Source organism: Haliotis cracherodii, unplaced genomic scaffold (genome assembly GCF_022045235.1).
Source record: "Haliotis cracherodii isolate W230 unplaced genomic scaffold, xgHalCrac1.p SCAF_3, whole genome shotgun sequence".
In the NCBI taxonomy this organism is placed as follows: domain Eukaryota; kingdom Metazoa; phylum Mollusca; class Gastropoda; order Lepetellida; family Haliotidae; genus Haliotis; species Haliotis cracherodii.
In genome coordinates, this window is record NW_027266286.1 from 41,001,296 (window position 1) to 41,026,852 (window position 25,557).

The following is a 25,557-nucleotide window of genomic DNA, read 5'->3' on the forward strand; positions in this document are numbered from 1 at the left end:
AGGCAGTCCTGATTAACATGAGCATTGATCCATGTAATATGGATATGACATGCAGCAACCAAGTCAGCAAGTCTGACCACCCAATGATGTTAGTCACTTCTTATGACAAGCATAGTTACCTTTAATGCAAGCTTGGGTTTTTGAAGATCACTCGGGGTGGTGGAGTAGTCCAGTGGTTAAAGTTTTTGCCACCGTGATATTGCCCCCCATGCCCCGTGGCATGGTATCTCAATGGGCTAGCACCATAGAATCGGCATTAGTCCACACTGGTACAAGCAGCCATACACATATGCATGCATGCCTGCCTCTATACAAGGGCAATAATCCTGGATGTGTTTAAAATCCATTTCACCTCACCTCAGCTCAGCTGTGAGCTGGAATGACAAATGTGGACCACTGCTCACCTCCATATTCCAACTTTGGCTTAGTGTTTATTGCTTAGAGTTTATTGCTTTATTTGGCAAAATTCCAGCTGTATGACAATGGCCTGTACACAATCGAGTCTGGACCTGACAATCCAGTGATTAGTACGAACAATTACCAGGGTGTTGGGCTATCAACTAAGTCACCAAAAGTTGCCTTGTGGGACAAGCATAGATTGCCTTGGATCAATTCTAACCCGGAATCCCCACAGGCCTTCATAAATCACCGTTTCCTCAGGATGATCTATAGCTCTGATAGTGCTGATTACAGCGACAGCACACACTCACACATATTTCACTGACAGCGCATTGCCTGTGGTAAGCCATGGCTGGACCATTGATCATTGATTTGTTATAGATTTACCTACATGTGATGTAGCTGTGATATTACTGAATCAGCCCAAACAAGAATATTTCACTGTTTGTAAAAAAGATTAAAAGGCACACATCTGAAGAAATGGTTGGTAATTTATCATAAAAAATCAACAATATCAAAGACATTACAAACATTAAAACTCGGTGATATGACAAGTGTAGGGCATACAGAAGCGTAAATATCAAACTTTTTTCATTGAAACTCATCCATCACTGTTTTCTCACTTCCGTGTTTTCTGTATCTGTGTTTTGAAGCACAGCTAAAGGATCTTGTCCAACACGAAAACGTAATTTGATCACATGCAGTGCAGCGATACAAATGCATGTATCCTGAGAAGTGCCCTGCAGACGATACACGTCACAGGTTCGTGGTGCACGTGTGATCAATGCTATACGTGATCATTGCCTTGGCTTCAGTAACACCAGAGCCGATACGGGGTATGTGTTCTCTGAGTGCACTGTCGACGCAACGACATTGACCCACTTTCAGGAGCAGTTCAACAGTTTGATGTTCGATCAGAAATCCTTAAGTTTACCTCCGCACACTTAAATTTAAGAGTAAATATGTTACTATCATCAGAAATAAATAAATAATATTATCACGACATGCAAGGAAGGTTGTGAACTTGCTCTACCTTCCTTGTATGCCTGTTGCCATCTCATTGGTCTTCGGTTGTAAGAGTAGAAATGTGACGTTTACAGTTGATATTTATTGCCTTGAACTTTAATAAACCTTAAAAGTTGTTTTCGTCAAATGGAACGCATACAGGCCAGTTTACTTCCATTTCCTCCAAAGAGGTATCCGACATTGAACTTTGAACTGCTTCTTAATGCCCGGTAATAGCTTCGAACCGTACACGTTTAGAACACACGTTACAGTCACAAATGACAAAGGTTTGTCCTGGACGTATAGATCCAAGGACAGCAATAGAATACTGTCTCTTCTATCCCACCAAATATATTCCTTTAAAATAAATTGATATATTGTTACTAAGTTTGTCCAGTATATTAATTTACATACAAATGTACACCAATAAACACAAATGTTTGTAAATTATCTCTCTGAAATTATTTTGCTCTAGACCTTTCGATAAATTTGTTTCCGCTGCGTTTGTCAAACCTTTGAATTAAATGTTTTCTACGGTAATAGATGAAGACTGACTTTCGAGGCGTGTCTAGAACTTCGTTAGAGACCAAGACATACCGGCATGACTCTTTGGAATAACCCCCACACGGAAGAAATATACTTTTCTTTGTGTCTATACTCACATGAACCATACATCTATATAACATAAAATAAGTAAAAAATAAAAATATGTTTTTTTTTTTTTTAGAATACAACATGTTTAAAAAAAAGAGTATCAGATATGCAAAGCCGGGGGAAGAATAGCAAAACTACACAGAACTTTTTATTTAGAAGGTCAAACACATAGAAAAAAGAACAGTTCATTGCGGAAGATGTGTAGCGAATTTAAGTACCCTTCATAAAATGGTTGAGGACACATGTATGGCAATACAGTCAGACAGATAACCTCGATGAGTCTAGGGAAAGTATACATGTTATATGTAGTAATTGTACGTCCAATTCATGCGTTCGAGGGTATACATAAACATATTTTCACCGCCTGCCAAACATATAAATCTATTAGGAAGTAATATGTAATTCCGAGTATACAACGGTAACCTTCCATCAGGTGAATTTTAATGACATACGTAAAAGTGACGTGATCAGGGCGGAATTATCTACAACGGGAAAATGATATTTGAACAATAATTGAACCCAAAATGCAGCTTTTACAATTCCGCTGTAGAAATAATACTGCGATTTCAAGGAGAAAATGTCTCTTGTTCTTGACCGGATGCGGCGTAATGATGACGTTTATTGCAAAATCTCTGACGATCAGCACACTCTCTTGCTCTTCTGTGCGGGGCACTTCCAGGCACCCCCGTCGTAGCAGATACACATGTAGCGGATACACTTCTCTGTATACGCGAACAATCGGCTGAAGAACGTCCGGTTTCCAACAGTGCAACCTAAAAATGAAATAGAGTGAGTGAGTGAGTTTGTTTTAACGCCGCTATGAACAGTATTCCAGTTGTATTACGGCGTGTCAGCGTGATGTCAAAATCCCATAGTGATGCAGGTCTTTGACGTTTACCACTTCGGTAAAACCAACGAACGAACGAACGTGCTGACAAACCTAGAATCAGGACAAAACGACCATAGTGTTCTGGTACCCCTAAGGGACGCAACTCTGCACAGCGAACTGCGGCGCTTTGACGACCAGGCCACAGTTGGCCCATGAGTATATAACACACGTTCATGTAACGTAACTAGAATACCTGTGACACACTCGTAGACAGTGCAAACTCGTTAATCTTGAGTCTGGTACCAATATCGGAGACGAATAGGTTTTCGCATCTACGAAATTTGAGTGTTTGTCTTACAAACGTCAAAGATATTGGGAACACACGACATAATCAAAGGGCACGCGTCACTCAAAACTGGAAGGCGGTACTTACACGCATATAAAACCTCAGTAGAAAAAAAACATGCAAAATATATTCAAAGGTCAATTAATAAAGACAACTTTTGTAATAGGAAATTGTAACAGCGTTATGTGTTGCAATATCACATCAGTTTCATCAGTACATGTTGTCCAGTGGTGACATCCATCACATCACCTTTGGTTGTTTTTTTGTTGTTTAACGCCGCACTCAGCAATATGCTTACAACATGGAAGCGGTCTTGTAAATAACCAAGACCGGCTATGATGACAAACAAACACACAACCAAGTCATTGAGCCTAACCACCCCATCCATTTGGTCGCATCTTACGACCAGAATTGGTTGCTGGGGACGTATTCTTACCCCGAATCCTGAAGCGAGTGAGTGAGTATGGTTTTACGCCGCTTTTAGCAATATTCCAGCAAAATCACGGCGGGGGACACCAGAAATGTGCTTCACACATTGTACCCATGTCGGGAATCGAACATGGGTCTTAGGCGTGACGAGCGAACGTTTAACCACAAGGCTACCCGAGCGCCCCCCGAATCCTCAAGGGGAATATTATATATGTTGTACATTCCTGCTCTTCCATCCCTGCAACACCCTATATATATCACTACACTAGGAAAAAGTGATGTGATTTCAAATGCGAATTCGTGAAATTAAGAAAAGCCTGTACATTGATTATGATCTAATTAGAATCGACACGCCCCTTTCCTCTACAAATTTCTTGTTTTCAGTGGTACTATATTTAGCTGCTTCATCTGTCCATCTTGCCAAAACTGGCATGCAAACGTTAACGAATCTATGTCTTACCTTTCAATTTGTAATGTGGGCTAGGTGTTTTCCCTTCTCCTTCACAGATGTTGAGAGACCGGTCTTTGGGGCAGGTCCAGCTCCCGTCACAGTTACACTCACAGAGGAACTCGAAGCAGCCTCGCCTCATGTTGAAGTTGCTCTTTGACCCGACCACCTTGCCGTCTATCATGCAAGGTTTACACCTGGAGGAGATAGCAGACCCCGAGTGCTTGCACGTGTCAGTAGTACGGTTAGCTGGGCAACTCCATTCCCCATTACAGCCACAGAAGCAGCTGAACTCCCAGCACCCCTCCCTATAGCGGAATGGACTGCCCCCAGGGTAAGTTTCATTCTTTACTTCACATTGTTTGCATCCGTCGACTCTGTAATCAGGGGAGCGACATAGGTTGATGGTGTCCTGTGGTGGGCATTCCCATGTACCATTGCAGAAGCATTGACATTTGTATTGGGTGCATCCTTCGCGGAATTTGAACTCGTTCTCAGGTATGTAAGTCTTGCTCTTGACAACACAGCTCTGGCAGGAGGTCTGTTTGTAAGCGATTCCGTTCCTAGTGTTGGAGTATCTGGTCTTGGGTGCCTGGCCTACCGGAACCTTAGTGGTGAAAACGGTTCCCCAACTCTGAGGAAGCCTGGTGGTGTATTTCTGGTTTTGGGTTGCCTGTTCACGTTCTCTTCTTTCCTTCTCCCTGTCCTCTTGACACACATCCACAGCATTTGCAGGTGGACAAACCCAGGTACCGTCACAGTTGCATGTGCATTTGTACTGCAAACAGCCTTCCTTTAACAAGAACTCTGAGTGAGGCGGATAATCCGTTCCCCTGACATCGCAAAGCTGACAAGAAGCTGTCCTCTGTCTCAGTTCGCCTCGGGGCCTGCCACAAATCTGTCTTGGGCTCTGTACTGGACAGTACCACTTCCCCGAGCACGTGCACGTACATGTGTATTCTGAGCAGTCTTGAACCAGTTGGAAAGTAGAGTCACCGGGATATGTACTGCCCTTAAGAGAACACTTCTTGCAAGTCCCGGCATCATCTCCTTGTGGTTTTCTGCTAGGCTCCGTTGTATTGCAACCGGTGGAGAATTCCCCTGAACAGGTCCAGGACCCACTGCACTCGCAGCTACAATTGAACTGAACACAGTCCTTGGTGATTTGAAACGTGGAGCCCCCACGGTGTTTTCGTCCTTCGACAGAACATTCGTTGCAACCGGGTTTGGGGTTCACAGCTACCTGTCCTACATGTCTGGTACGTTTACCAGGAGCGTATGGAGCCTTGACTTGGAACACTGCCGATCCATAAGCCATTCTACCAGGAGCGCCACCTTGGTTGCCATTAGTTCTAGCAGTGTGTACAGTCCTGGAACCCCCTGTGGCACCAGATGTTCTTACATTGTATGTTGGTACACCGCCATGAAGACTACCAGCAACGTCAGGACTCGACCTTGTTTGGCTGTATTGGGCGTATGAATACTGACTATTGACACCCCTTTGCGGAGTACCCATTCCTGGTTTTCCTTGTCCCTCTAATGCAGGATTTATAATCTGTTGATAAAAGTTCCTTTGCGCAGGATATGGTATAGCTCCTCCGGGTCTAAACTGACCTCCACCTGGTACCAAAAACTGTCTCATACCTCTAAGGACGTATTGCTGACCTCCACGCGTGACGATCTGACCAGGAGAAATGGGTCCCCCTAATGGTATGCTTCCTCTTAAGACATAGGGCCTTCCTCCTTGTGGGAACATGGGTCCGCCTGGAATCTGGAACTGGGTTCCATGAGACCGGATATGTTGTCCAGATCGTCCAACTTGTCCGACTTGACCGACGCGACCAGGTTGTCCACCTCTAAACTGATTTCTTCTTGTTACAGTATACTGCTCACTTCCTTGATTAAAGACTTGAGTACCACTTCCAAACGTTTCACCAAGGTTTCCAGTGCTTGTGAATGTACCATCCCTCAGTAACCGTGACGCCTGTTTATTCCGACAAATGTCAACTCTATTTTCTTCAGGACAACTGAATGAACCATTGCAGTAACAGTTGCACTCCTTCTGCACACAGCCCTCTCTGACAACGAAACCCATGTTGCCCGGGTAGATATATCCATTGATTTCACAGTTACCACAATTAGCAGGGCGTTCTCCAGCAGTACAAGCACTATCTTGTGTGACGTGGCAGCCATAGGATCCATCACATCTGCACTTGCACTTGTATCGGACACAACCTCGTCTCATATCAAAGTTACTGTCTACAGTGTAGCTTTGCCCATCCACTTCACACTGCTTGCACCCGACAGTTGGTTCCCTTGATCCTGGACAGAAATTTGATGCCTTGTCGGCAGGACATTCCCAACGTCCATCACAGGCACATTTACACTTATACGAGATACAGCCTCTACGAAGGCGGAAGTCAGTGTCACCTGGATAGTTTCTGCCTTGCACAATACATCTCTGACAGCTGCTTTGCCCTATGCGTGACCCTCTCTGAGCTGCAGATTTTGCAGCACAGACATCGGAAGCATCATCTCTGTTGCAGCCCCATCTCCCATTACAACTGCATTGACAAGGGTAGACGTAACACCCCCTCTTCAGTTTGAAATTGGAGTTTGGCTCATAATCATTACCCTCCACCATACATTTCTGACAGTTATCTAAGTTTTGTCTGGGTCTGGGTGTCCTCTGTCGCGTGGGGGGCGGGGTCGAACAGACGTTGACAGCAGTTTCTTCATCACACACAACTGTACCGTTACATGAACATTTGCAGTCCTTAACAACACAACCATTCGTGTGACGGAACTTAGCTCTCCCTGGATATGTTCTCCCATCTGATAATTGACAGCTTCTGCATCCACCAGGAATCTCACCACGGCAGACGTTTCTAGCATCAGCTCCCGGACAGTTCCAGCTTCCATCACAGTTGCAGTGGCAGCTGTAGTGAATACAGTCCCTCCTCATCTGAAAGTCAGATTCACCTCTGTAGAATTCCGTTTCAGACAGTTTGCAACTTTTGCATCCACCGGGAACTTCTCCTTTACAAACATCCCTAGCTTTCTCCCCTGGGCAGCTCCAACTTCCATCACAGTTGCAACGGCATTTGTAATGAATACACTCTTTTCTCATATCAAAGACTGAATCTCCTGGGTAGAATTCTTCATCAGAAACCTGGCAGCTCTTGCAGCCTCCTGGTCGTTCCCCCCTGCAGATGTTCCTCGCGAGCACCCCAGGGCAGTCCCAGCTTCCATCACACTTACATGAACACTCGTAACTGATGCATTTCTTCCTTAACTGGAAGGTAGAATTACCAGGGTAAGTGTCCGTCTCTGATACCTGACACTGACTGCATTTGTCAGGCTGCTCAGTCGGGTCACAGATATTCTTTACTCTATCCCCAGAGCAGTTCCACGATCCGTTACAATTACAGAAGCAGGTGTACTCAAGACACGCTTTTTCATGGGTGAAATAAGTGTTACCTTCGAAGAATTCGCCTCGTATTTCACACTCTCCACACCCCTTCTGACAGATGTCCCTTGTTCTGTCAGGAGGACAGGACCAGGACCCATTGCAGTTGCAGTCACAGTTATACTCAAAGCATCCTTCTTCATACTTAAACCTAGAGTTCCCTGGATGGAAACTCCCGTACACCTCACACTCTCCGCAACTGCCCTCTCCGATCTTCTTGACGCAGGTGTTCTCAGTTCTGTTGGCCGAACACTCCCACCTTCCGTCACAGAAGCACTTACAGTTTTTGTGGAGGATGCAGCCATCCTGAAGATCAAAGTAGTTGTTGCCCTGGACAATTTTTCCCTTGGCGTCACAACTCTTGCAGCTGGATTCTTGCCGCCTCCTCTCCTTGTCCTCCTCCTGGTCACAGACGTTAATGGTGTAGTGAGATGGGCAGTCGTGGGAGCCATCGCAGTGGCAGATGCACCGGTACTTCTGGCAATTCTCTGTGTACTCAAACCTGGAATGACCACGGAACGTCTCGTTTCCAACCTGACAATCAGTGCAACCTGAAAAACAAAGAAACAACTCAACGTCTGGACTGAAATGCCGTGACTGTGTGAATCTAATGGTGTAGTCCAGCAACATCACGACGGCCTGTAAATAATCGCAACTTTCCACACCATCGGGGTACGATGATACGTAATCAGCCAAGTTACAGATCCTGACCATCCAATACCCATATGCTGACGTACCACAAGTATATTATTCGCGACCAATCCTGCCTCTAAATCCGCCCATGTTACAGCACAAGGGTATAACAGATTTAGTTTGGAACAGCCCTTAAACGTTAAAATCACATCAGTGACTTGGAATGAAATCAGATGAACGTCTACATCTACAGAAGACAAGTCACATGTAAATGAAGGACCATTTTTTTTTATCTGCAAATTTAACGTGGAACACATTAAATGACAGGATAGAGAGTCGAACTTAGCATTCAATTTGTCTAAACAATTTCAAGAATAATCTAAAGTGTCATATTCGCATGGGAATCCATGGTCACTCTGGCCTCGGACCGCTTCTTCATACATCGAGCTGCGGTAGGCATGGTCAGAATACGTAATGTGGTACATGAGAATCAGGTCTTCTATCATAGATTTGTAACCTAGTAAAGAATTTTTTTTAAAAACCTACCCAGGCACCGTTGGATAAAGTTATGAGTGAGTGAGTGAGTTGGATTTAACGCCACCTTTAACATTATTCCAGTTATATCACGGCGTGTCAGCTTAATGTGGGAGGAAAGCTCGAAGTGATGCAGGTCTCGGAAGTTTACCACTTCGGTGAAATCCACGAGCACGGGACGCATTTCTGCACAGCGTATCGCGGCGCCTTAGACGACTGGGCCAGCCGTGTCCCAGCCGTGCCCCCGATACATTTATGAGAAACAATAATGATTCATGAACTGGTCTAAGCAAAACGCCGAGCTTTTGTTGACAAGGTCTTCGTGCAAGCATCTTCCCGAGGCAAGTTCACTGACTTTAAAAGTCCAGTTGTCATCCTTGCCGAACTAGGCTGGTATTATGGAGTTTGGCTGGACTAACGAAAGTATGCATAGTCTAATCAAAATCGCGTAACGAAATCGAAATCCGATTTGTAAACTGTCGTGCAGATTTCGGTTGATTGCAAGATTTGCAAATGGATGTGCACCGCCAACTTGGCGTCAGCAGATATTTTCAAAATGTTTTCATGTTTTTAATCAAGGTGCTCACGAGATTTGATGCGCTTTGCGATGTAAGACCCGTTTATCACAATATAGATCTTGATTATTCAATAGATTATCTTGTCTGGGCGACGCCATTTTGTTTGAAGCTAATGGAAGTCATACAAGAGACGGAATCTGATTGGCCATTAGGAGAGACATAGAAGGGACACAACTCGTAATAAACACTGACGCTACGATCGAGCCCAGAACTTCCAGTCTAGTTCGGCAAGGGTGGAAACTTGAAATTTATAGTCAAGCGGTGTCATGTACGTCCTGAAACACCCACCATGCTGATATACAAACATGATCACGACACGAGCAGGTGCTATTGCATGTATATAACCGGGATCTGTCCGCGTATGGCTGACGAATGAATCATCTCTCAACGAATTTCAAACAAAAGACTGAGAGGTAAAGGCTGCAATTGAATCGTTTCCAGTATTTTCTTCAGTAAATCAAATAAACAAATAGGAATTCCAAAGAAGCAAAAACAACCCTGTAAAGTTTACTTCCAAAGCAATACTGAAATGCACCTGTGCACAAGTGAGAACCATCTGTTCAAACTGTGAAGCGCATTTCTCTTGGCTGATAGGCTATGACGCAACTTTAAACTGCGACTGCGCATCTGCTAGTGTGTGTGTTTGTGTGTGTTTGTGTGTGTGTGTGTGTGTGTGTGAGTGGACAAATTTAGGGATATATGAACCTTGTTATACTATTATTCGGTAGAATCCCTAACCAAGTTTGGTATCCATACCTTTAATTTCAAATGGAGGTAATTATTGTATATCTGCATTGTTCCCAAATTAAGAAATACTGTCGGCAGTGGTACTACAGTCGGAGTGAGGCACACTTAGATTAAATGTGTTCTACCGTTTTATCAAACCCATCATTAGTGTTTCTTGTTCGACTGTTTGTTTCTAAAAAGTTTATGTTTACTGGTCTTACATGTCATTCTGATGTATTGTTATTCTAACAGTTTATAACATATTCCTTCCTACAAACTTAATTAATGCTGAGCAGAACTCGAACCCCAAACTGAATACACCTAAATGTTTGTTTGTTGTTTGCCGCAGTCGGCAGTGTTATAGCTGCATCACGGCTGCCTGTCACAGTCAAGTCTCGACAAGACAAACCAGTGGTTGATATGATGGGCAACGTCCTACGCTGAACGATTAAACCAATCAACCAGCGTTTAACCACTAGATCTATTTGGTCGCCCAATTCGACGAGCACGGGTTACGTGGGGCCACGATTATTTACATATCGCTGTCATATAGTTGGAATATTGCTGAGTGCGGCGTTAAACAACAAACAAACAAATAACATGTGGGGGACCTATCGGAAGGAATTTCAATAATGCTCACTTCACCAAACACAGTAGTTTTTAACAGTCGTGTGATGAAAAGATATGACAGCATCCGTGTAGGAACATATCCCAGCATGTCAACTATGTGCAAGTCGAAGTTTGCATACTTCCATAATTAGCGTCTTGGTAACATATATAGGAAAAACTAACAGTGCTAACAAGTAAACTATTTGCACAGTCACAATGCTGGGAAAGGTCCATTGTTTTTTTAATTCCGCTCGTCAGTTTTCGGCCTGCATGGTAGGTCTAGATCTACTACGATAGGAACTTCTCACACAACAAGGGCGGGTAATCTTAAATATGTCTCAAGAGAATGTCATAGGGCATGTACGCATGTATGCATCTCCACGAGGCAAGGGCGTTAACTGACTACAAAAGTCCAGTTTCCACCCTTGCCGAATTAGGCATGGATTTCACACATCAAATGGATCTAGCAATTGAGGAGTGAAGAATTACTTACGATTGCTGACTACATTGCCACGTCTTGCCCCAGATGATCTTGCGGCAGGCGTTGACCTTGGGCTCTGGGTCACGGTAGTTTGACGTCTTGTTTCACCCGAAACCTGTCGCGCCTCGATTTCTCGCTGTCTCTGAACTCTTTCTTCCTCAATCCTCTCCTGCCTCTCTCTAGCAGCAATCGTCCTCCGTTCTTCAGCTCTAAGTCTCTCTTGCATGAGACGTCTCTCCTCCTCCTCCCGTCGCTCCTCCGCACCATCTTGGCGGTCCACCAGTTGCCGCCTAGCTTGCACCTGTATGATAACATTACCTCCGGCATGTTAGAAAGAAGGGCACAAGAACAATAAAGGCAGCTACATTTGTCAGGATTAGACCACACTAATCCCCTACCCCACTTACATACACAACCCACCCAACTCCAATAATCCTTCTTGGGTGGGAGTACGCAGACTAGGATGGGTGGTCATATAGCCCAAGAACATTTGTGAACTAGATGTGGAGAAAGTGGGGACGTCAGAGCAGTACAGGTTACCGTCACAACCGATAGTTATGCCAGACGAAACAAATAAGGATCAGGAGGTTACAGTATGGGTTTCTGACCGCGGGGTAACACAGCATGCAATCACTCATTAATTAAGTTCAATAATAAAGTAGCTCAGAATATTTTTAGCCGAAGAGAATTATAAATACTACATGCGTCACAAAACCATACTCACTACGATTAACAGCGAGGGGAGGGATGTTCAATACATTAACGTTGAATGGACGGTGCTTCCCACCTTAATGCTTTCATAAGTGAATCTAAGAGTCATGTTCCTGTTGAGAGTTGTTTTAGCATCCTTACCCTAGCTTCTTCCCTCCTTCTCTCCTCTTCCAAACGCATTCTTTCCTCTTCCTCTCTTTCCCTTCTAAGCTCTTCTCCCTCCCGTCTACGCTCTTCCACAAGCCTTCTTCTCTCTTCCTCAACTTGTCTTCTTCTCTCTTCCTCAGTTTGTCTTCTTCTTTCTTCTTCAGCCTGCCTCCTGTCTTCTTCAGCTTGTCTTCTCTCTTCCTCTGTTTGTCTTCTCTCTTCCCCACCCTTTATCCTTTCTTCATCAACTTGTCTTCTTCTCTCTTCCTCAGTTTGTCTTCTTCTCTCTTCTTCAGCCTGCCTCCTTTCTTCCTCAGCTTGTCTTCTCTCTTCCTCTGCCTGTCTTCTCCTCTCTTCCTCCACCTGCCGTCTAGCTGCTGCCAGAGTACCACCGGCCCCTACACTGTACCCCCCTCCAGTTCTCCTCCCTGCTTCACGCTGGCTGTTGAGATGCTGAATTCTCTGCTCATCTGTGTACTCCAACTTAAACAACAAGGACTTTCCATCACTCTTTTTGATCAGTTGTGACCCAGCACGGGTACCTCCTTGAACCCCACTTCCAGAGCTGTAGGATTGACTTCTGGAAGCGCCTTGACCTTGGCCCCCAGTTCTGTCGGATGGATTTCTGGTACCACCTTGAACTTGAGAGCTGTAAGATTTGCCCATAGAACCGCCTTGATCTTGGCCCCTAAAACTGTAAGATTTCCCCATGGAACCGCCTTGAGTTTGGCCTTCAGAACTGTATGATTGGTTTCTTGAACTACCTTGACTCCCTGAGTTGTAGGGTAGACCCATTGAACCACCTTGACCACCAGATCTGTGTTTCATTGATCCAGAAGAGCTATAGGATTGACTTCTGAAACCTCCTTGACCGTCTTCGCTATTAGCCTTAAGGCCCATGGAACGTCCAGGGACTTGGCCTTCCCCGGTGTAACTGGACTTTCTAGAAGAGCTGTGGGATCTGCTGCTGGAACTGCCTCCACTGCTGTATGATGAATAGGAATGACTGGACTGCTTCATCCCATGCCGGGACTGGGACCGGGACTGGGACTTCAGACCCAAACCAGGCTGTGATTGGCGACTCATACTGGCATGTGTCTGCACACCCGTACCATTTGTTTGGCTAGGATCCTGAATCTGAACACTGGCAGCATCATAGACTTTGCCTGTTTCCTGTATCTGGACATAGCCATCATGACCCTTACTGGCGCCCCGGGTGCGGTAACTTGCACTACCTGAAACCACACAGTGATCTTGATCTACTGGAAATAACTAAAACAATAGACGTTATCTTTGATACCGAACTCATAGGGCCTTCAATAATGAAACATAAAATTATTCATTTGTCAATTTAAAGGAGTAAATAATGATTAATTTTCAAATATGAGCATGAGCATGACCCCTATAAACCTTCTTGCAAACGTGTTCTCTCTCAAATGTCACCAAAATACCATGCGTCATGTTACCATGATGCTTTTAAGTGACAGCAAGGTACTCCGGAGGGGATTTTCCATCCTTGGTACATATACAATGCATTCTGACTAACCATAATGCTTAAGTTTAATAAGCAAATATAAGTGTACCTCCAGTCTGGTCGACGATACAAGCAACAGCCAGGACAGCCAGAAGCTGAAAGAAATAAGATATTGAAAATATAAACGTAACATATCGGATATAATTGTGACGTCGTCCAATTGTTCTTTCATTATTTGATAGTAACAATGATAAATAAAAGAAAACACGCGTGATTCTTAGTGATTGAAGAAGGACACAACACTGAATCATAAGATTTATGCACTTGAACTGACCTCGGAATATACGAGATGGCTCGCTACATGAATAGAATACGTTCTAAAACTTCTCTCCAGTTGCATTTTGTTTCAGTGGTCGTTGTGTGCAAATAGAAGGGTGACGTCATCGGACAGCTTGTTCTAGTGGTTTGTAGAGTAAGAAACGCCAATAACATGCCTGTATTATTCCCAACGGACCACGTGCTCCTTGACAATTCAGAAGTAATTAAATGTGATTGTGCAAGAAAACAAAATATGCTACAAAAAAGAGGTTACGAAAATAGATTGAATACGAGAGCAATGTTGGGCTTTCGAGCTTTCATTTTATCATTATCAGCTGCTAATTAACGAAATATAATTAAAAATACGTTCTTAAAATAATATTTGCAATAGTCTCGCCGACTTGGTTGATGCATTTCATCGTATCCCAATTACGTAGATCAGTGCTCATGATGTCAATAACTGGATACCTGTTCCAGACTCGATTATTTACAGACCGCCGTCATATATCGGGAATATTGCTGAATGCGGTGATAAACAACAACAACAATAACAAAAAAATCATGATGTCAATCATTGGATTGTCTTGTCCAGACTCAATTATTTACAGACCGCCGTCATATAACTGGAATATTGCTGATACAACAAACAAAGAAAAACATGATTATAGTTACTTTCGCCTTTGGTATATATCCTGTGATGCTTTCTCGAGGTACTTTACCTTTAGTTTCAAACATTAGTGTCGTTTTTTTTTTAGAGTAAATTGTTATGCATAACATGCCGGACACACAGCATCTTCCCGAGGCGACCCGTGAAGATCCGGGGTAGAAAAGATCTTTAGCAACCTATGCTTGCTGTAAAAGGCGACTGTTTCCCAATTGGGTGTATCGATGCTCATGATGTTTATCTCTGGATTGTCTGGTCCATACTCGAATATTTACGGACTGCCATCATATAGCTGGAATATTGCAGAATGCGGCGTTAAACAACAAACAAACAAACAAATCTTCCCGAGGCAAGGGAGTTAACTGACTACAAAAGTCCAATTTCCACCTTTGCCGAACTAGAATGGAGTTTCTGGCCTCGATCGTAGCGCCACCAGTAGCTATAACAAGTTATGTCCCTTCTATGCCTCTCCTATTGACCAGATTCCATCTCTTATATCACTTGCATTTGCTTCCAACAAAATGGCGGCGCCCAGTCAAGACGATCTGATCAAAATCTATATTGTTATAAAACGGGTGTTACTTCGTGAAGTGCATCAAATAAAGTGAGCACCATAATAAAAAAAACATGAAAAGATTTGGAAAATATCTGTTGACGTTTTGCAAATCCTGCAATCAACCGAAATATACACGTCAATTAACGAACCGGATGTCGATTTCGTTACGCGATTTTTGATGGACTATATATAGACTCGTTAGTCCAGCCAAGGTACAACTCAAAATTCCAGCCTAGTTCCTATATGAAATATAGGTTTGAACACAGCAATTATGGGAGACATTCAAACGCTCATGCACGTGCCATGCGATATGACGTCATTGATGGGGGCCTATGGACGTGCAATGTGTTACTGCGCGTGTATCCTGTGCAGCTGTACACAGCATGTGCAACTCAAACTTCGCTGTCACTTTGGAAAGCATGATCTGTGGTCATTCAAAAATTCAAAACTTCTCAGGCGCAGACACAAGCATATCACAAGCAAATCATGCCAAGATTGACAGCTGCACAGCGTCATGAAGCCATTGGAATGATCCGAGCGGGAATGAGGCCACAACAGGTGGCAGCACATTTCCAATGCCATCGTAACACGATATCGGCATTGGTGAGGCGTTATCAGAACACAAATGACGTTGCCGACCACCAACGTTCAGGACGTCCCCGAGTAACGACGCCAAGACAGGACAGATGGATTCGAGTGACACATCACCGACACAGGTTCCAAACGGCAGTAACGACGTCCCAGACAATTCCTGGACTGCGCCGTATCCATCCCCACACTGTCAGGAATCGTTTACGTCAGTACGGGATTCGACCACGACGCCCTGCCATACGTCCCATCCTGACACACCGTCATCGAGTCAACCGTCTAAGATGGTGTCGAAATCATGTTCGCCAACCCCGAATATGGTGGAGAAATGTTGTCTTTACAGATGAATCGGGGTTCAACATTTCCCACAGTGACGGGCGCCAACGTGTCTACCGGCGTTTGGGAGAACGTTATGCACGCAACTGTATTGTGGAGAGGAATCGTTTTGGAGGTGACTCTGTGATGATTTGGGCTGGGATAACAGCACGGCACCGAACCCCTTTGGTGCTTATTCAGGGCAATCTCACCGATGTTGGCTACAGAGATCAGATTCTGAGGCCTGTGGTCATTCCCTTCCTGCAACGTCATGACCCGGGATTGACATTTCAACAGGACAACGCTCGTCCTCACACGGCTAGGATCGCAATGGATTTCCTTCACCATAACAATGTCATGTTACTGCCATGGCCTGCAATTTCTCCAGATCTCTCCCCAATAGAGCATGTGTGGGATGAAATGGAGCGCCGTCTGCGTCGTCTTCCACATCTCTCCAGATAACGTCCGTGACTTGGCACAGGATTTGAGGAGGATATGGCAGGCCATTCCCCAGGCCTTCTAGGCCCATTTGGTGGACTCCATGCGTCGCCGATGCACAGCTGTGATTCACGCACAGGGTGGTCATTGACTTTGTGACTTTGTCGTTTGACCCCCTACTCCATTTTGATCTTCTGACGTCATCGTCATGTTGTTCATGTCCCGTTGACATTTTCTTATGGTCCGATCATTCAGCTGCTACAGCGTCTGCATCATTTTGTTCTTGCTGTGTTGTATTTCAATCCAGAATATATTTTCTCCGTGCACAGTTTATTTATGTGGCTAGTATATATAGTGACGCAGTACGGGATTCAGATAACGTTGTCTATGGTGCACATACCCAAGTTACACTCGGCTTATCATACAGGATATTTCCGCTGTCCGTGTACGGGGCAGTTCCATCTGGCCCGCTCTCGGGTCTGAGTAGTCTCCTTGCAATTGTTCACTTCAGGATAGCGGCACTTTCCGTTGAGAGAGGTCATTGAACTGAGAGTACTTACATATGAAGCCTAAATGTGTGTCCCGATACACACAAGGCACACGTGTAGGCGATAATAAGGAGGGAACAACTAAGGCACTACCCTGTATGTATACTCTACCAGTGGGACTCGTGAAGATTCGGGTTAGAATAGGTCTTCAGCTAATCCCATGTTAGTAATAAGAGGCAACTATGCTTGTCGTAAGAGACGATTAACGAGATCGGGTGGTCAGACTCGCTGACTTTGTTGATGCATGTCATCCTGTCTCAATTGCGTAGTTCGACGCTCATGATGTCAATCTGGTCGAGGCTAGATTATTTACAGACCAACGTCATAGAGATGGAATATCGCGGCGTTAATAAACAAAGAAACAAACTAACAGCGGGATTCGTTATCCTTTCCAATATTGAGAATAGAACAAGGACCGCCTTGCCGCAAAGCAACACATCTCCCTCTAGGCCACCTATCCATTTACTCTCAAGGTGTAGGTGCTTGGCAACGCTTATATGTTTAAGGATCCGACCAACCGAAGCCATGAACAATAAAATAAAGTCATATAAAAAATATAATTTCTCCTTTTTAAAAAATCTTCGGTGGCCTAGAAAACTAATAAGTTGCAAGAAAATATCGAACACAAATACATATTTACTCATTTAGTAAAGGATAACAAGTCTCTGACCATTGAAAAACCCTAAAATGTGAATAAAGACTTCACTAAAATAAAGTAAATACATTACGTTCCTGCAAACTTACACTACATACGGCGCTTTAAACATTTTTGTTTACCATAAACTGACCTATCCAGAATACCCAGCTGTTCCTGTAGAAATTTATAGATCTTTACTTTTATTTCGATATACAGAGCAATTAGTTGGTAAACACTCCGATACAAAGTGTAACCATACTTGACTTTACATACTTGATAAAGAGCGAAACCATACGACCATATATTCTGACCGATTTAATCACAAATGAATATTAATTAAAGTATAGGCACAGGACTAGAAAATCGACTATGTGAACAAATGTGAGACAATAACAAGCCAATTAATACAGCATTAATTACATTTACCATATACATGTATAAAACCCCCAACCTATTTTGTCTGCAGAATATGTGGTCTCTTACTATAATGGATCCATTTCATTCACTGAGGATCACAGTCAATTTGAGAAAGTTTCGATAGCTATGAAAAAACAATTCTTCTTAACAGAAGCAGTCATTGAAGATATTGTGTAATTTGAACGTCAGATAAAAGAAATGATTGTGGAGACCTCACATCTAGCATCACTAGAGCCAAGCCAGCATCCCCGGCGGCTCAACTCGCCTCCAGCATGTGGCCAACATACAGAACGCATAACAACCATATGCTCAACCTTTGCTCGGAAGTGGCAACATTGTATCTCGTTTTGCGTTTGTTTATTTTTATTTGAGGCAAAATAAATAGCCTATTGCTGGAGATTAGCTAATGATTAAAAACATAAGTGTTTCAACGACACACCTAAAATAAAAAAAACTACCAGATGTAATGTACAAGTGGTATTGAGTTTTTATCTGAAACTATTCGTGCAATGCAGCCCGTTGAACTGATAGTATACCTGGCAGATTGTAGATCCTAACGTATGCGTTAGATAGTTGCAAATACCTACTTACTGAGCTTATTCCAACTATAATTATTTGCAGCGGTAATTCCCGGCAGAATACCAGTGGTATATTCGGGCACATTCAGGGATCGGTATGACGAGGTGGCCAAGCATGCATAGTTCTAAACAAGTACGATAGTACTTAAGGGAAATACTATGTGCCATGTCGATGTGGGGTCGTTTGGATTCGAACTCCGAGATATAACTGGAATAATGTTAAAAGTTGTGTTAAACCCAACTCACTCCTCACTTGGTACAGACTCAATAAGTCGCGTTTCCGTTGTTGCTTGGGTTGGGTTTGTTGTTTAATGCCGCAATCAACAATATTCCGGTCTATAAATAATCGAGTCTGGACAATCCAGTGATTGACATCATGATCATCGATCCACGCAATTGGGATACGATGACATGCATCAACCAAGTCAGCGCGCCTGACCACCCGATCCCGTTAGTCGCCTCTTACGTATCAATTGCTGTCGAATGGCAAGGCATTGCGCCCCCCCCTACAGCTTCACTAGGCGACCACTAGTCTGGCTACCCCATTGCCTGTCTGTAGACAACAGTCTTGATATATTCATATAATTTAATTTCTTTTCCATTATGCCTGTTCGCGGATTCAACTGAGGCTGTGGACATCTTTAGGCAGATCCGTGAAGATCCGGGGTAGAAAAGGTCTTCAGTTACCCATGCCTGTCGTAAAAGGCGACTAACAGGATCGGGTGGTCAGGCACGCTGACTTGGTTGACACATGCCATCGTATCCCAATTGGTAGATCGATGCTCAAGATGTCACTGATCATCACTGGATTGTCTGCTCCAGACACAATTATTTACAGACTGCCCTCATATAGCTGAGTGCGGCGTGAAACAACAAACAAACGATCACTCTTCCGTCTATTACGTTCACTGTACACCGAAAACGAATGTGAGACCTATACCCCTGGGTTCCGAGGATGGTCGTCGCTCGACTTACATCGACAAAAAATCACATCCTGAAAAGTCGTGCACAGAATGTAAAGTATGCAGATGTTGACATGTTGACTGTTTTCAAGTGGTCCCGTGGCCAGCTTTCAGAACGACGCAGTTCTCTCCAAGTATTACCACAATGTCTACACGGAGCAGCTGTACAACATGTTAGGAATAGAAACCAATATTTGCATATCGTTAAGGTACGCATGCGAGAACAATTATGTTTGTACTTATAAAAAATAAGTGTTTATTCCTCCTATTTCAAGCTTTAGCCTAAACGTTAACATTCGAACGAACTTTTTAGGTAGAGTTTCTCGAAATACTCACTATCGAATGGCTATGTTTGTTTGCATTTGTTCTTGTGATTAACCTCAAAGCAAATATGTTTTGTCACGAAATCCGTTTGGGGTAATCACAAGCTTGACTTAACATGCAACGCGATAGCCCTCATGGTAGAGGCAAGCCGGAACAATTTGTTAATTCTTCGTGCTTTGACAATTGCCTCTACCATACCAGCGAGTGCAGACCTAGGGTTTAGGTCAGAGAGGTTTTTTTCAGCTCTGTTGAAGAACAAAGCAACCTTGGCGTTGAATCTGTGACGTTGTTAAGGTCAATCTTAATATTGCTTTCCTTAAAGAACCACGTAATATATGAACAATATGTCCATAGACACACATTGCAGACACGTGAGCAAAGACGACGCAATTTGCTGAGCAGAGCAACTGACCTGTTGCGTCCCTTAGCCGACTCAGGATCCGCTGTTCGCGGTTTCGAATCCCAGATTTGCCTTGATAATGAACCTTGTTGTGCTACCTGGAAACATAATCAGGGCAAATCTGGGATTCGAACTCGCGATAATCGGTTTCAGTGAGGCCAAATGACGCAACTCTGCACAAACGATTGCAGAGCTCAAGACTTCAATCATCTTGGCGAATACGTATGTGTGGTGTGGCGTCTTTCTGATACCCGTATTCTACCCACCCTCATCCCTCAGACCATATTTATCCTGCAGGTCAGGTTACTGTAACTGACTGCCCGTATCATGCTGTCATAACGACACCAATATGACAGCACTGGCAGTCAGATTCACTTCTTCACGGGCCCCCAGATTTCTCCATAACGGTTCTGATTTTGTTTGTTTGTTGTTTAGTGCCACACTTAGCAATATTCCAGCTATATGACAGCGGTATGTAAATAATCGATTCTGGACCATTCAGTCCAGTGATTAACATCATGCGCATCGATCTACGCAAATGGGATACGATGACATGGGTTGCTGAAGATCTATTCTAACCTGGATCATCAAGGGTTAGAGCCTTCCGCCTATTGGAGCATCCTTTTGATTTCGGGGGAATAAATGAATAGTTTGTTAAGAAATATGCCCAAAATGAATAGTTTGTTGGAAGTGGTGTTTTATGGAAACTACTCAAACGTCATTTTTTTGGTGTCAATATAGAAAATGATTGCATGCTGCTAACGCACATGTAACTAGTTATCACCTTTAAATCCCCAACCAAGAGTATTGTAGAGGATAATGGGGTAATCCGGCTGGAAACATAACTGCTTCTAGATTTCAATTGACATCGCTGTAGGTTTTCCTGTCCGAGGAATGATAATCATTCATTTATCGCCAATTGAAGTATGGGCGCCTTTCTTCCGAACTACAGTTATAAGCCTCTCCCAATAATTCCAAAGCATCACGTATGTTTTGTTACTCCTTAATACGTAGAAAATTAATTGTATTTAGTAAGGGATTACTTTGATAAATAACTGAGAATATGCTGAAATTCTCAACGACGCTTTTGGCCGCTGGCATTTCAATAGCTTCTAAAGTTATGCTACGTTGTGCTTTCTCTGAGAAAGATATTTAGCATTCGCCAACTTTAAGAACTTTCACAGAAAATGAAACATTTATTCATTTTTCTTCAACAAGAATTATGGATTTATTTCACCAACAGAAACGAGCACTGTCCTCATTTTCAGTATATAAGTACAACTTGGCCTCATGAAAACATAAAAAAAACTAAATAGAAATCCCAAATCATCAAAAGGCACCAGCTCAGCACTTTGCTAATGAATACAGCAAGTTTCAACAAGACATATTCAACTGTTTGGGAGTTAGTTTTGCTCCGGATTCGGAATACGGTCGTAGGACAGAAGGACGGACAAACCGGGGTATAATACGTGATAATACATATGGGGTGAACGAGGTTTCCAGTCGAAATGTACAACTATAAACATACAAATAATTCCTTCGCGAAATGATGAAGATTGAAATACCCAAGTCCAGCTTAACGAATAGATTTACAGTAGCAAATAGCGGCAAAAGCCTCCAAGTTGTCTGGAGAGAACACTTTAGTGATTTGTAGAATTATACAACACCACGATTTTATGTTTCGATATTTTTAACTCCTGTTACACTCCCTGACAGCGTGCATGTAATACAATTACGTTCAGACGGAGGAAGCAAAGCATTTAAAACGTGGCTAAAACACTAACCACGTTCCCTGCTGTCAAAATGACAAAAGAAATAAACGAAATAGTTGATATTTCAGCTTGTCAGCACTCATAATAACAATCGGTTGTTGTTTCTACTGCCTGCGTGGCGAGTGTTATATTCTACCCAAGTGCTGGTTACAGGCGCCTGACACCTGTAGCCATGATCTATCAGCAGAGTGAAAAAAATCCCCCTTTATTTCTGTCCTTGAACGTAATTTGTACAGCTTGAGAGCAGTGGCGGTTGTACGCGTGGAAACCGATAACATAAATGAAGTTAGCATATTGTCGCTTTGTTGTATATACTTCGACTGGGTTTGTTGAACGTTTGTGGAGCTCCCGGATTACAAGGCTATAGCATTCACAGTTACGTCAGGTGTAGCGTATGAGTCATTAGATCTTGATCATGAATTGGGTGTATCATTGTGTTGTTGTTGTTGTTGTTGTTGTTTAACGCCACTCTCAGCAATATTCCAGCTATGTGACGGCGGTCTGTAAGTTAACGAGTCTGGACCAGACAATCCAGTGATTGACAACATGAACATCGATCCATGCAAATGGGATCAATGACATGCATCAACCAAGTCAGCGAGCCTGACCACCCGAGCCCGTTAGTCGCCTCTTACGACAAGCATAGTCGCCTTTTACGGCAAGCATGGGTTGCTGAAGACCTATTCTATCCCAAAGCTTCACGGGCCATTGGGTGTATGAGGCACAATGTATAACTACATAATAATGCATGTACAAGTTACTGTATCCGTGCATATTCAGCAAGCTCTAAATTGTCAATGTTTCAAATAATAACTGTTGAAACAAACTTAATATTTACATAAGAAATATAAGCATACACAGCTTTGAAAAACAAAATATAATTCAATGTATGTTATCCATTTTACCAAATACTATGCAGCAAATGTCAATTAATTATATTTGATATAAATATTTGAAATAATCATTTATCATGTTTGGTTACAAATTTCTTTCAATTCTTTGTTTTTATTGCGTAAATTGATTTCATCAAAAATCGTTTGGTTGTTTTTGAAATATGTATATTTTGCATTCATTCGCATTTACTGATATGAATATATATGTGCAAAACACGACAGCAATAATGTCAATTCATAAAAGTGCATTCATAAAAAAACATATGGTTTACAAAATAAAAAAAACAAGCATAGAAAATACGTGTACCTGCCGGAGGGCTTTCATCTGTCCAGCCATCATGTGGACAGTCCAGTTCCAAGATGTCACCACTGTCCACCACAACAACTGACTGAAGGCGACAGATATGTCCAATGTAAGTTGGCGATCTCGCGGTTTCCGAACCACAATCCCAACTTCTGTCTGTAGGTTTGGCGATAACCCGCAGACTTCCGAAGATACTTCTGATAGTTCCGGAACCACTAGGAAATCACGGCCCAAATGTCTCACGCACTGCTTATAGTGAACGGCTGGGGCCGGGGCAAGCTGCAATAGTTACATACATCCAACATGGGCTTTCTCTAAACTGCCACGATGTATCATGGCATATAAAATGTTAAAGATGTTGCTCGTGTGCTTTCTTGTCTCGAGAGAAATAACTAAGCGGTCACTTATTTCGGATGTAGAACTGCACAGAATTTTCGGATGGAACACTTGTACTACAGACTCGTTCATTCAGTGAACAAGTACAACATTGCTATTTGCCACACTGTGAACAATTCTAATTATTAATTCAGCAATGAACAAATAATTAAATCGTTTGCAATATTTTTTTAAGATAAGGACAGATACTCATGATACTTATGAAATAATAATCTTTAAATGAGTGTCGACAAAATTATTAAAATCAAAGCTGCCAGAGCACCACCGGTCGCTCCAATCTGAGCCAATCTAAGGGGTCTCCCTTTCGTCAATTCACAAAGTTTGATTCTTTATCTCATACAGTTAAATGAGCTAAAATTAACTACTTTTGTTTTTCTCCCACAACGAACAAACCAAACAGAATCTGATAACCTTTCAAGGATGTAATTGAGGATACTGTTACATCAGTCACAACATTTACCGACGGTAATCAACAATCTGTGGAGGGAAGTCGGCCAACCTCACCACTATAGGAACTGCACCCAGTTCCCCTGGTGAATCTGTAGTATCTGTATTACCTCGGATATATTCTCTCACGTTCCGCAGCGTAACTGCACAGCTTGCGCTTCCTCAGAAGAAACACAAGACCGTTTTTATAGCTCTCCTCCTAGACTTGGTCCTGTTCTCATATCACGGCGTTTAATATTGGAGCGTGTATATGCGCACTTTGCTGAGTGGAACATGAGTGGGTTTAAAATGTACGCCCCCTTTAGTAATTTGCATACTTCACACAAAGCCCCATTAAAATATCTTGAAAACAATGATGTGAAGAAGTTCCTGATTTGCAAAACTACCAGACGGGTTGAATCCAAACGTGCAAGATCGGAAATGAACATCACTTAGAAGGCGGAACCGGAACTGATTTGGTATGCTAAGGAATTTGTTAAAAGCAAGGGACGGTGATGAGAAATTATATATATAATGTGGCCTTATGTAAGCATGTGTGGACCTTTATGCGACGGGAAACTGCTTAATCAATACATGAAACTGTGTTGTTGAACTTCTTTAAACCGGAGTAAGTTTATATTACTGCTTCAAATTACAGTTTTATTGGAATATTGTGAGTGGGGGAGTTGATGTTTAACGCGGCAGTTAACAACATTCCTGGTATATTACAGCGACCTGAAATAATCTAGTCTTGGCAAAAACAGAGGCTGATATTATGAGTAACGTAAAGCACTCAATCTCGTCATCTAGAGAGATCCAATTTAGTCACCGCATGCGACGAGTTTAAGCTAATTGACACCAATTCTATCCCAGAATCTGCGCGGGGTTTACTGGAATAAAGACACGCGAAATATTTGTTTCCGCTAAGTGTTCCAAAAATAGTCGGGGACAAGCTGGTGTTTCGGATTTATGTGGATGAAAGCCCACATGGAAATAAGCCCCAAACATTCCATACGTTTCATAAGCGCCTACTAATGAGGATTAGGTGGTTAGACTGTCTGCCCTGGCTGATTATGTCATCGTCCCCAGAAGCTGTGGATCGTTGCTGTGGTCGGCCTGTTCTCGAGAGTGAGTGAGTTTTGTTAAACGCCGCTTTTAACATTATTCCAGTTATATCACGGCGCGTCAGCTTAATGTGGGAGGAAAGCCCTAAGTGATGCAGGTCTCGGACGTTTACCACGAACACGGTGCTGACAAACCTAGAAACATAATCGGGGCGAACCGGGATTCGAACCCACAGTCATAGGTTTCTGGCGTGCCCAAGAGACGCAACTCTGCACAGCGAATCGCGGCGCCTTAGACGACTGGGCCACCCGTGCTCCCGACCAGGCTTATGAACGAACGGCTCCATGTGTTTCACCACAATCAGCAGTATGAAAACTATATCATGGTTGCGTGTAAATATTCGCCTCCAGACCAGATAAACCACTAACCGATAGCGTGAGCAAACATCAATCGGCTAAGACACACCAACAACCACGCAACACAT

At 43.1% G+C, this 25,557-nt stretch overlaps 1 protein-coding gene across 1 annotated transcript; it reads right to left on the minus strand.

The window, feature by feature from the left end:
- Positions 1 to 2,193: 2,193 nt before the first annotated feature.
- On the minus strand, positions 2,194 to 23,572 carry LOC139474852 (uncharacterized). Its single transcript, XM_071258003.1, has 6 exons — positions 23,190 to 23,572; positions 13,582 to 13,627; positions 11,993 to 13,233; positions 11,153 to 11,441; positions 4,123 to 8,130; positions 2,194 to 2,831 (listed from the first exon to the last, which is right to left on the minus strand). Exons 1-6 carry the CDS (start codon positions 23,220 to 23,222, stop codon positions 2,698 to 2,700), a joined length of 5,751 nt encoding a protein of 1,916 aa, XP_071114104.1. The 5' UTR covers positions 23,223 to 23,572; the 3' UTR covers positions 2,194 to 2,697.
- Positions 23,573 to 25,557: the final 1,985 nt, after the last annotated feature.